The sequence below is a fragment of the Prionailurus bengalensis genome, chromosome B3 (assembly GCF_016509475.1).
Source record: "Prionailurus bengalensis isolate Pbe53 chromosome B3, Fcat_Pben_1.1_paternal_pri, whole genome shotgun sequence".
Taxonomy (NCBI): domain Eukaryota; kingdom Metazoa; phylum Chordata; class Mammalia; order Carnivora; family Felidae; genus Prionailurus; species Prionailurus bengalensis.
The window spans coordinates 5,214,999-5,227,758 of record NC_057355.1 but is presented as its reverse complement, the minus strand read 5'-3'; the positions used below and the strand labels follow the sequence as shown (position 1 = coordinate 5,227,758).

The 12,760-nt window shown below is 39.6% G+C and overlaps 1 protein-coding gene across 1 annotated transcript in view; it reads right to left on the bottom strand.

Moving 5' to 3' along the window:
• Positions 1–12,760, bottom strand: part of IQGAP1 (IQ motif containing GTPase activating protein 1) — a 102,676-nt gene that overhangs the window by 65,448 nt on the left and 24,468 nt on the right. Inside the window, exons 3-5 of the mRNA XM_043553895.1 lie at positions 6,817–6,973; positions 5,257–5,334; positions 705–781 (exon numbers count right to left, since the gene is read on the bottom strand). Coding sequence (XP_043409830.1) covers positions 705–781; positions 5,257–5,334; positions 6,817–6,973 — 312 coding nt within the window. The remainder of the gene's footprint in view (positions 1–704; positions 782–5,256; positions 5,335–6,816; positions 6,974–12,760) is intronic.

Below are 12,760 nucleotides of genomic sequence, written 5' to 3'. Positions count from 1 at the left end.
TTTTGCAATTTTCAAGAAATTTTTTAAATAAATTTTAATGAGAAGGAAAGGAACTGCATCTCAACTAAAATGCACAGCTCACAGAAACAGTAGATCAATAATGAAACACTATCCTATGTTTTCAGAGCCAAATTATCTGCTATTATGGGAATAAATCCCTTCTCTCTACTTCCTAGAAAAACACAGCTGTTTCTCACCATTTCGTTAAGACAACTGTATCCTATGCTATTTGAAAATTCTGAAGCTGATGCAAAACTTTTTCATCACACCATGGACAAAAAGCTGTATCTTCTATTCAGATGTTGTTCCTAAACTGCTTTCTTTTACTGAGAGAGAACTGACATATAATACTAGTTTCAGGTTATACAACACAATGCTTCAATAGATGCATATACCGTGAAATGTTCACCACAATAAGTGCCACTAACAGCCACCACCACAGTTACTGACGTTTTTTCCTTGTACTGAGAACTTTTAAGATCTACCCTCTTAGCAACTTTCAGATATACAATACACTATTATTAACTATAATCTCTGTGTGGTACGTCACATCCTCGGGACTTACTTATTTTATAACTGGAAGTTTGTAATTTTTGACCCCCTTCGTCCATTTCGCCTACCCCCTAATCCCCACCTCTGGCAATTCAGCAATCTGTTCTCTGTATCCACATACACTGTTCATTTTACCAAGAAAATCTGATTACCTGAGTGCATGAATACAGTAGATACATCTTGGCATATTTTTTCGATCGTAGATATCTGTAGTTTCTGGGTAAAAAATCTAAGGAGAAATAAAAGAAGCAGAGTAAGGTATCCATCTACTGGATCATTCACCAATCATCAACAATACAAACAGAACAGTTAGCAAACATTATTGCCATTCAGCAAGTAATTTCGTTAGGGGGAACAGACAATTAATTCATCACAAGTCATACAAGGAACAAAATCCTATAAAACAGAAAAAGCACTAGTTGGAAAAGCCTCATCTGGTCAACCCAATGAATTTCACCAGGTATGTGAAAGTGATTTGTTTACTGCCGACTCAGCTACAAGCAGATGACACCAAGCTCTCATCCAGTTGCAATCACTGGCAAATGTAGGAAGCTCTGAAGGACTACCATCTTCCCAGTTACTATACACCATGCCTAGACTGAGTAGTAGCTAACCAATGAACATTTCCTTAGGTGCTTTCAATTATGCAAACTACTACATTTAGACATTGAAAAAAACTACAAAAAATTAAAATGTGTTGTATGTGGGGCACCTGGCTGGCTCAGTTGGCATAACGTGCGACTGATTGATCTCAGGGTTGTGAGTTCAAGCACCATGTTGGGCGTAGAAATTACTTAAAAATAAAATCTTTTTAAAAATGTGTTATATGCTTGGGAGAAGTGAAAAGATACACAGACGAAGTATCTGGAACAGAGGACACGTACGGGAATGTGGAAGATAGGTGGTTCTCCTTGGTAGCACTTACCACAAATAATCAGTTACTTGTGTTATTATGTTTCACTCCTCCAACAGACTACAAGCTACATGAAAGGCAAGGGTCAGGTCTATGTTGTTCAATGCCAACCCCAGAGCCAAGGTCATGGGAGTGGCTCTATATTTAATGAATTAATGAATGAGGTTGAATAGGAACATGGCAAGTTTAGATTGGGAGTAATCTTCAATTTCAAGACCTATCTTCATGGTGATGTGGCACCATATAATTCGTTCTATAACTTAGGGGGAGAAGGAGTAATAGTGGTTTGGAGAAGTGAAAGACTGAATTATGAGGCAATGAGAAGAATCTGGATAAGAGTAAAAGGGCTTAACTAAGGCAATAGGAAGAGTACTGCAGCACCTTGTATCTATATTAGAGTCCTTAACACATGGTGTTTGTTTTCATGCTTTTCTCACAATACCTATGGCTCTCAACTAGAAAGAACCACCCCCCTTGAGACATAGGATGTAGCAGAATCCTCTTTTTTGATAATTTCTCAAGTTCTACATGCTCACCTCCCAAGACTGAGATGTCTTCTCCTGAAAGGTGAACATTACGGTCACGGTGAGACACCCTTCCCAAAAAAAGTACAGACCATATTTTAGAAAGTAATAGAACAATACAGTTGGGTAGGGTAGGATATATCAGATTAAGAAGACCTTGAACGTCAGACGAGTTTGAACTTGATATGCGGGCCACAGAGAAGTCCTAGCTCTGGAGCCAAGGATAAAAACAGAGTCTCTGTAAGATCTGACTGGAGACAGGATACAGGATATATTGAATAGTGGAGAAACTGAAGCTAAGGAGGCAGGCTGATAAGCAGTTTGAACGGATAAAAGAAACATTTCAAATACATGAGGAAGGTTTGGGGAATAACTGCATTTAGGAGTCCAAGGTAACCTTAAGATTTTGAGACGGGATGACTGGGGAAATGAAGACAGGCTACCATTTAGTATAGAGGAGGGAGGTTCACTTGGGGAAAAAGCAAGGTTTACTTTCAGATAGGAGGAATTCTAGCTAGTAAAAAGCTATCCAAGGAGAACTGTCCAGCAGCCATTTGAAGACAGTGTGTTTACCTTATAGCAAAGTCCTCAAAATAACTGAAACCATGAGAATGAAAGAATGTAGCTAAAATAAGGATTGCATCTCACCCACCATTGGGCAATGGACGCCCACCATTAGGATAGAACACATAAGGAAGACAGCACTAGTTGAACAGATTTAAAACAATTTAAAAATCAAAGTCAAAACCACAAAATACTTCCTGGAGGAGGTAGCCAAGAGGACCAATCATAATAAAGAGACAAAAGGGATAAGAACCAAAAGCTTTATCACCTTAAGTTTCTATATTTAGCCTACTTATACCATATGAAGAGATTAGGAAAGAACATCCCCCAAATCACTCTATGTATGTATTGTCAACTATATATCATACCTTTTATTATGGACAACAATTTTTAGGCTAAGTATCATTAGTCCACATTACTCAAGTCTTCTGGACCTAAATCATGTAGGGTGGACATTTCAAGGCTGATAGCCATGGTTAACCCTGTTGTCCTTGAAAGCCTTTGGGGAATTCTATGTTTGGTGCAATTGTGGTCCAGGATAACATACTACCATTAGTAAACAAAAAAAAGTAGTAAAATTAAATCATTAAAAAAAGCATTTTGTAGTAACAATACTACTCATAATAGCACATATTAACAAAGCTTTTAATAGTGTTTATAAAGGTTAAGTCATCATTGCCAATGGGGCATACCACATAAAAAACAGACACAAGAAGATACAAGTGCACAGAAAGGCAAAGTAGGTGTAAGAACTTGACATACTGCCTTTCCTGACATTTGTGGGGCCTAATTCTCAAACCCACCAGTGTGAGGAACAGAAGTTCAGTATCTGGCTCTGAAAAAAAGAGGACAAAAGCTAGTCTTCTACAAAGATTTGCCTCTGGATTGAGCTCAATTCAAGACACAGATGTGCAAAACAACGCTAAATATCAAATGTTCATTCCTGAGTGGTTCTAGTCACTCTCTGGTACTCCCCATCTCCCGTTTTTTCTTCATCTTTCTCTGGTTACAACAATTTAGACTCTATAGGAAATTATAAAGAAAATAAAAACCACCCCTTAATCCCATTCACAGAAATGAAAACTACTATCTCCTTATAGACTTTTCCCAAGAATATTAACTTTTCCATAAAAATAGCAATCTCACTTTAGCCAAAACACAAACTCTTACCTTAGCCTGTTTTGTTTTCCCCCCAACTTAACACATCACAGACAACTTCCTTTGCCAATACAGATTGACATCATGCTTTCTAATGGCTGTATTAGTGTATGATTGGCTGCAATACAATTAATACCTCTAGTGAAGGAATATGTGGGTGCTATCAATTTTTCCTATCCTAAGCAACGCTGAAAAAAAATCTTACATATCCATCTCTTTGGGCTTGTCTGATTTACTAGAAGGATAAATTCCTAGAAGTAGAATTCTTAGGTCAAAAGATATGGAAGAGAAAAAGAAAAAAAAAAAAAAAAAAAAGATGTCCACACCTCTAAGAGTTGACAATACAGCATGGCTTTATGGATTCAACACGGAAGGGGGGGGGGGGGGGGGGGTCTAGAGACAGCAGACAGCAATCTAACAGCAATGCTAAATAAACTCCTGAGCAGAACACTCAAGGATGTACACTTACTCCAAACTCATCCACTATACACATTAAATATGTGCAGTTCCTGTCTAGCAATTATACCTCAAGAAAAATGTTTAAAAAAAATCACCAAAACAAGATATAAGAAGTACATGTTATTATATTGCCTCTACAATTTGAAACATAAAATAATAACCCATTATGTTCTCTTGCAGATATGATTATTCTGCATCTGGAAAATGACATTTCTAAAATATTTCCTAAAGTCAAATTTTAATTTAACAACTTTGTGGGAAAAAAAAAAAAACACTGAATTATATACTTTAAAAAGGTAGATAGGTAGATTTGGGGGCTCCTGGGTGGCTCAGTCGGTTAAGCATCTGCCTTTGGCTCAGGTCATGATCTCACAGTTCGTGAATTCAAGCCCTGCGTCAGGCTCTGTGCTGACACCTCAGAGCCTAGAGCCTGCTTTAGATTCTGTGTCCCCCTCTCTCTGCCCCTCCCCGACTTGTGCTCTGTCTCTCAAAAATAAATAAATTTTTTTTTTTCAACGTTTATTTATTTTTGGGACAAAGAGAGACAGAGCATGAACGGGGGAGGGGCAGAGAGAGAGGGAGACACAGAATCGGAAACAGGCTCCAGGCTCTGAGCCATCAGCCCAGAGCCCGACGCGGGGCTCGAACCCACGGACCGCGAGATCGTGACCTGGCTGAAGTCGGACGCTTAACCGACTGCGCCACCCAGGCGCCCCAAAAATAAATAAATATTAAAAAAAATTTTTTTAAGGTAGATTTCATGGTACATGAATTTTAATCTAAGTCTACAATTTGATATAGTAAAAGTAAATGACATCATAGGGAATTTCTCTAGGGTAAGGTAAAGCAGGAATGAGTAATAATAAAGAAAAAGAACGAAAGAAAAAAAAAACAAAACTATTTCCTAAAACAAACAGAAGAAAGAGATCCTTTAGTACTTAAAAAAAAAAGAAAGAAAGAAAGAAAGTAAGAAAGAAAGAAAGAAAATCACCAAAGATCCAATTGAGAATAATTTTACAGGTAGAATGACAACTACATGCCAAAACAACCTTATCTAAGCCCGAACTTGAATATCACATAAATTACCTTTGGCAATCCAATGTCATCCATGGCATTCAACCACTGAATCACATTATCAGTGTGTCTAAAGTGCAGGCCAGTTGCCTAGAACAAACAAGAGACAATTAGGCACTGTTGGCAATGTTGAAGCAAATACTAAATAAAGACTCTTTGCAAGGTCCCCTTACATTTAAGGTCTGTCTAAAGCACTGTGTTAAGATTCTACTCCCCAAAACCCAAATCTCAGCTCCCCTCACTTAAGAACTACCTGGAGCCAAGCCAGGCTGACTCAGTTGGTAGAGCATACATATGACTCTTGATCTCAGGGTTGTGAGTTTGACCCCCACATGGGGTGTACAGATTTATTTAAAAAAAATAAAATCTTAAAAAAAAAATAGAACCATCTAGGGAATCTTCCTGTAGAGTTGAGCCTTACAGAACATGATCTTTGGAGTCCAATTATATTGGATTCGCCTCCCGGCTTGGCCGTCTACTGGTGACACTAGGCAAGTCACTTCACCCTGTTGAGTTTCCCCATCTGTAACACCCACTGTATGTGTTTGGTGTAAACACACAAGGGGAAAATGTACATAAGGCACTCAGTGTGGTGGCTGGCAGAGAGAAAATACTTACAGACTGACATATTAAACATATTAATCAGGGTTTGGATACTACACATACAAATATCCCCCTCTAAACCTCTATGTCTGCTATTTTTCAGCAAGATTCACTCTCCAGACGGGAGGAGGGGCAGGACTATTATTTTTATTGCTATACAGTCTCTACTCTTCTTTAAGTGTCTTCTTGCTCTGTCCCACACTGTACGCCGCTCAACAGAGTTGCCTTCAGAAAAGGAAAGTTTCTCTTTGGGATGTCAATTTTGGTCTGCCTACACTCCTGTCGTCCTTTGAATTTAAACATAAAACGTAAAAATCTCTTTTGATTCTGTCTTCATCCTTGGTTCATTCCAGGTTCTGGCCCAATTCCTATCATTGCCCTGCTTCCATCTGCTCTTGGTTTTTCAGTCCTCCACCTTTTATGCTCATCCTTTTCCAAAGAGGAGCTCATGGGAAAGCTCCCCCACAACAGATTTTGGTCCTTGTCAACACTCCAACTTAACCAAGCAGTCTTCTTTTTCAGAGCCCTGGGCCACAGGAATCAAACCCTTTCATGTACCTCAATTTCCTGAAATTGGATTGCTTTCCCAATTTACCTTGAACTCCAGGGGGACCTTTTCTTCCTAAAGTTGCTATTGCTTTCAGTTTGCCAACAAATCTCAGTGCTTGGTGAAGATTAAAGTAGTAATCCCCCCCTAGTTACTTCCTCTACTTTTTAAGAAATGAAAAATCCATCAAGGACCATGAAGATTTCTAGGTACACACCATCATAAGAATTATATCAGAAATACAGATAGCCATCTTTTACTACTCCGACTTTGCACCCTTTTCTCCACTCTGCCAGATGCTTTATTTTGTCGGAATAAACACACCTACACATATTTCTCAATAACTCTTACACAGGATAAAGTCCACTAACCTTCTCTCCTAAGTTTATGGAAATTAAAGCACCGAGCGAAGAAGGACTCACCCTGTATCTGGTCTGCTCTCGATCGTAGATTTTCTTCAGGGACACCACTTTGGGAGAGAAGAAGTTTCCTAGTTTGGCAAGGTAGACCCCATTCCTAAGGCCCTCCTCCAGCTCTGTGGTGGGAGGCAGGTCTTCCCCGAGGCATGCTTCCATCCACCTGCACAAAAGGGGAGAGGACATGAGAAGAGAGGGAAGGTCTGAGCTCTTCCTTAAGAGACTCTGAGCCTCATTTCCCTTCTTGTTGGAGGAGTTTAAGTTCAACATAAGCAATACTCCTTTAAGATCCAATTGCACCCACATCTTTGTCCTGACCCAGTCAGATCTCAGAGGCGAGGAAACTGCGAAAAACCCCAAGCATCACGGCCACCTTCTTCTCCACACGGCTCCCCTCTCCCATCACAGCAGACACCTGGCTCCTCACACCCCAACTGCCCAGGAACCTCGGGCTCTAACCCTCAGTCCCTAAGGTATTCCTGCAGAACTCCTAAGAAAAATCATTTATAACTGAAGCCATGATGTCAACTGTTCAGAAATTTAAATTTATTGATGTTCTTTTCCAGTTTCAGAATCCACAGTGAATTTCTAGGTTCAGATTTTGAGGTTGTTTTGGGGTTACATGAATAGCCAATCATCTCAGCTAAAATAGGGAAGGAAATGCCAATGGAAGCAGCAAAAATTAATTCGTGTTTTTCAGAGGATGGGGGGAGGAAGCTGTCAAGGGGAAAGGAAAAGAAAGTTACATTTCCCCTAGAAGACCTCTCCAGAGATGTCAGACAGGCCCAAGATAAAATAAAGCACATCTGCATATATTTTCTGCCAACAGAAATGTAGGTAACTAAAAATCATTTAAGGCAATGGTTTTTTTAAACCATTTTTAAGTCACAGAATCCTTTGAATATCTAAGGAAATCCCTCCCCAGAAAAAAATGGAGTCTACCTTGCCATGTACTTAAATTTAATACGTCATTTCAGAGATTTCACAGACTCCAGATTAAAAACCCCTAATTTAAAATTACTCTACTTGGGGCACCTGGGTCCTGAGTTCAAGCCCCACAATGGCCATAGAGCTTACTTTTATTTGTGTGTGTGTGTGTGTGTGTGTGTGTGTGTGTAAAATTATTCTACTCAAATTTTACACAGCCAATGTTATCCCCACATTCTGGTATCCCCACATACTGGTAAAAAACTCCCCAGACACTGGCTGTTGCCTGGTCTATTTTACTAGTGTTAAATTGTGAAAAGACAAAAAAAAATATTGAAAGACATAGCCAACTGAAGTAAAAACTACATTTACTGCCAAGCAGGACAACATAAAAATGAAGCATTTATAATGTTCACTGACATACAGAAGTTTAAATTAAAAGCCAAGTAAAATTGGAAGAAACATTTAACTATCCCATACTTTATAGACACACACACATACCCGTGAAAATTTACATGAAAACACTAATGTACCAATAGAAAAACAGGCCACATAATATGTACATGTATCTATGTATTTTTATATAATTCTTTGTATTAATAAAATTGTTTCAAGGATATACAACACTTAGATTTATCATACTTCTGTAAATTGTTGCTTTTTAAATAAACTGTTCCTTTTATAATTCAGAATAAGCTTTCTTGTATTAATTCTATCTTTCCAAACTGAGATTATTGCTCAGAATTTTTACAAAATGACAAGGAAAAGCAACAATTTCCTTGTTTTTCTCAGGTTCTATAAATAGTCATATGTGCTTAAGTAAATAAATACTGGCTGGGTATAGGAATGGCCGGGGAATTTTGTGATTATTCCCCCTACTCGATGATAATAAGTTTTCACCTCTGGCTTTTCTTTCAGGTAGTAGAACTTAAAGGTCATGGGGTCGGGGGCAGGGGGAACAAATGAGTTTTCCAGAAGAGTTGTCACAGTAACTAAAACTAGATACCAACTGGTAACCGTTGCAAAACCCAAACTACACCTCCGCAAGAGCCCCAAGACCAGAAGGGCAATGTGGAAAAAGAATGCGGGTCGCCGGTGTGGAAAGCAGCTGTAGCCCAAGGACACATCTCATAGCATCGGCCCTCCGATATTTTACTGCTAAAAAGCTCGTGGCAAATGCCTCCTGGCAGCCCCCGCTCTCAGGGGACAGTCTAACTTGCGTTCTCATTAACAGAAACAAACCTAGAACAATGGTAGTCTAAGCCAAAACCAGCCCTTCACCATGTAATGGGCCGAGGAAAAAAGTACTTAATTTTCTCCTCCAAACACAGTAAACACATACAAGACTACAGACGAAGAGCACAGTGTGTGCTTTTGCCTCGAATCGGAGCCAGTTTCCAAAGGTGTTCTGGTTGTCCCCTGAGACGACCACACCAAAATCAGAGTGAAAGGAGGACCACCGCAAGGTCCCCCCCAAGCCTTCACCCCGGCCCCTCCCTGGGGGACAGTCCTGAGTCACAGGAAGGCTCAGAAGTTCTGTGCGGTCAAGGACACGGTGCGCATCACATGATGCCAGGCCGGAAGAGCCGACGGTGAGCTGGTGAAAAGGGGTAAAGGAGGGCAAAACGCAGTGCGTCTCTCCACCGGCCCCAAACCAACACTGCCCTCCAAGTCACCACACGTGGGGTGGACTCTGCTTCGCGACAGTACCACGTGGTTCGTGGCTGAGAATAAAGTAAGTTGAATCAGGACCAAACCGCTTTGAAAAGTTAAGAGCCCGAAGCAGGGTGCTACGTTACTCTGCCATTTTCAGTATCAGCAGAAGTCTAGATTCTACCATGGTCCCAAGAATATACCACAAACTCTCCTGTCTGCCCTCCACAGCCATCTGAGACATTTCCCCCTCTGCCACTAAACCACAGAATCACAAGACGAGAGCCAGGAACTTAAAGCACTTCTAGGGCAAATCCCTTTGGGTGTTTTTTTTTTTAATATAATAATACATATCTATTAGAAAAACTTATTAGACATTTCTTAATATTTTATGAATATTTTCCATGTTATTATATAATTTCTGAAGACTAAGTTACATAAAAATTCTACCAAGTGCTTAATTGGTCACCTATGTTGAACACTTAGTCACTTCCAAATATTTTCAACTATTAAATAATCCTCCAAGGAACATGTTTGTACACAAGTTCTCCTGTATTTACAATTAATTCCAAAGGAAAGGACTTTAGAAGTATAACTCCAAAATAAAAAATTATAAACATTAAAGAAACGTTTTTTTATCGTCCAAAAGCTTACCCAAAGGCTATACATATTTGCACAGGCCCCTCATTTTACAAGGTAGAGAAAGGCCTACCCAAGGTCACCTGCTAGCTAGCAGCAAAGGCAGAATAACCAGACCCTGATTCCTAGCTAAGAATCCTCCCTCAGTAAACGACTGCTTTTACCACGTCACTCCAAGAGCCTAACAGGGCTGAGCTCCACAGGACAGCCTAACACGGCAAAGTGTCAGATAACCCTCCCAGGAAAAAGGCTGGTATCTCTCCACCTCCTGTCCACTAAATAGGGTTTTAAGTATTTCAGTTTAACTCTAACCCACCACTGATTCTCAACTCAGATAGAGTTTTCTTATAAAACATAAGCATTTAATTTGGCTTAATAAGTACATTTTATTTTTTTTTTTAAGAGTTTATTTTTAAGTAATCTCTACACCCAATGTGGGGGCTCAAACTTAAAACCCTGAGATCAAGTCACATGTTCTACCGACGGAGCCAGCCCAGTGCCCTTTGTTTTAAAAATTTTTTAAATAAATCTACATATAGATCCCTTACACTGCACACAAAAATCAACTCAAAATGGGTCAAAGATTGAAACCTAAGACCTGAAACCATAAACTTCTAGAAGAAAATATTGGATCTAAGCTCCTTGACATCAGTCTTGGCAATGATTTTTTTTTGGATTTGACACCAAAAGCAAAGGCATCAAAAGCAAAAATAAACAAAAGTGGGACTACACCAAACTAAAAGCTTCTGCAGAGGCAAAAGAAACCATCAACAAAATGAAAAGACAACCTATGAAACTGAAGAAAGTAACTGATAGAAGGTTAATATCCGGGGGCGCCTGGGTGGCTCAGTTGGTTAAGTGACCGACTCTTGGTTTTGGCTCAGGTCATGATCTCACAGTTTTGTGAGTTCAAGCCCAGCATCAGGCTCTGCAGTGGCGACGTGGAGCCTGCTTGGGAGTCTCTCTCTCCTCTCTCTCTGCCCCTCCCTGCTGCTTGCATGCTCTCTCTTTCTCTCTCAAAATAAATAAACATTTTTTTAAAGGTCAATATCCAAAACATAAAGAATTCAAGGGTGCCTGGGTGGCTTGGTCAGTTAGGCGTCCAACTTCGGCTCAGGTCATGATCTCACGGTTTGTGAGTTCAAGCCCTGTGTCAGGCTCTGTGCTGACAGAGCGGAGCCTGGAGCCTGCTTGAGATTCTGTGTCTCCCTCTCTCTCTGCCCCTCCCCCGCTCTGTCTCTGTCTCTCTGTCAAAAATAAACATTAAAAAATGTTTTTTAATTAAAAAAAAAAAGACAGTTAAACGTCTATAAGGCAATAAAGTATTTTCTTAAAGAAAAGATAAACTGGAGGAAAAATCTGCAACACATAACAAGGAATTAATAACCTCCTATAATCTTTACAAGGAATTAATAATCTATAATCTTTACATGCATATGTACATTTTTTTTGCATATGTACATTTTAAATGCTTGAAATAAATAAAATAACAAATATTTCCTCCAGAGAAATGGACTAGAAACACAAACAGGCAACTCATAAGAGAATGTAAATGTGGGAAGGCCAGCTGGTGCAGCCACTCTGGAAAACAGTATGGAGGTTCCTCAAAAAGCTAAAAATGGAACTACCCTACGACCCAGCAATTGCACTACTAGGCATTTACCCATGGGATACAGGTGTGCTGTTTTGAAGGACACATGCACCCCCATGTTTATAGCAGCGCTATCGACAATAGCCAAAGTATGGAAAGACCCAAATGTCCATCGGTGGATGAAAGGATAAAGAAAATGTGGTGTGGGGGCGCCTGGGTGGCTCAGTCGGTTGGGCAGCTGACTTCGGCTCAGGTCACGATCTCGTGGTCCGTGAGTTCAAGCCCCGCATCGGGCTCTGGGCTGATGGCTCGGAGCCTGGAGCCTGCTTCCAGTTCTGTGTCTCCCTCTCTCTCTGCCCCTCCCCCGTTCATGCTCTGTCTCTCTCTGTCTCAAAAATGAATAAAACGTTAAAAAAAAAAATTTAAAAAGAAAAAAGAAAAATGTGGTGTGTATACATGTATATATATACACATGTATGTATAGACATATATGTATATGTATATATATATACATGTATACGCACATATATACATATATATGTATACACACACCACACACACACACCACACACAACGGAGTATTACTTGGCAATCAAAAAGAATGAAATCTTGCCATTTGCAACTACGTGGATGGAACTGGAGGGTATTATGCTAAGTGAAATTAGTCAGAGAAAGACAAAAATCATATGACTTCACTCATATGAGGACTTTACGAGACAAAACAGATGAACATAAGGGAAGGGAAACAAAAATAAATAAAAACAGGGAGGGGGACAAAACAGAAGAGATTCATAAATATGGAGAATAAACTGAGGGTTACTGGAGGGGTTGTGGGAGGGGGGATGGGCTAAATGGGTCAGGGGCACTAAGGAATTTATTCCTGAAATCATTGTTGCACTATATGCTAACTAATTTGGATGTAAATTTTTAAAAATTAAAAATAAAATTAAAAAAAAGAATGCAAATGGCCAGTAATTATAGGAAAAATTCTTAATCTCACTACTAATCAAATTAAAGTAACAATAATGCCGTATTCGGCTATCAGACTGGCAAAGATAAAAAGGGACAATAGCAACTTATCATCCAATACATGGGGAAACCCCACATTCTTGCACTGTTCCAGAAGGAAATCTGGCAACG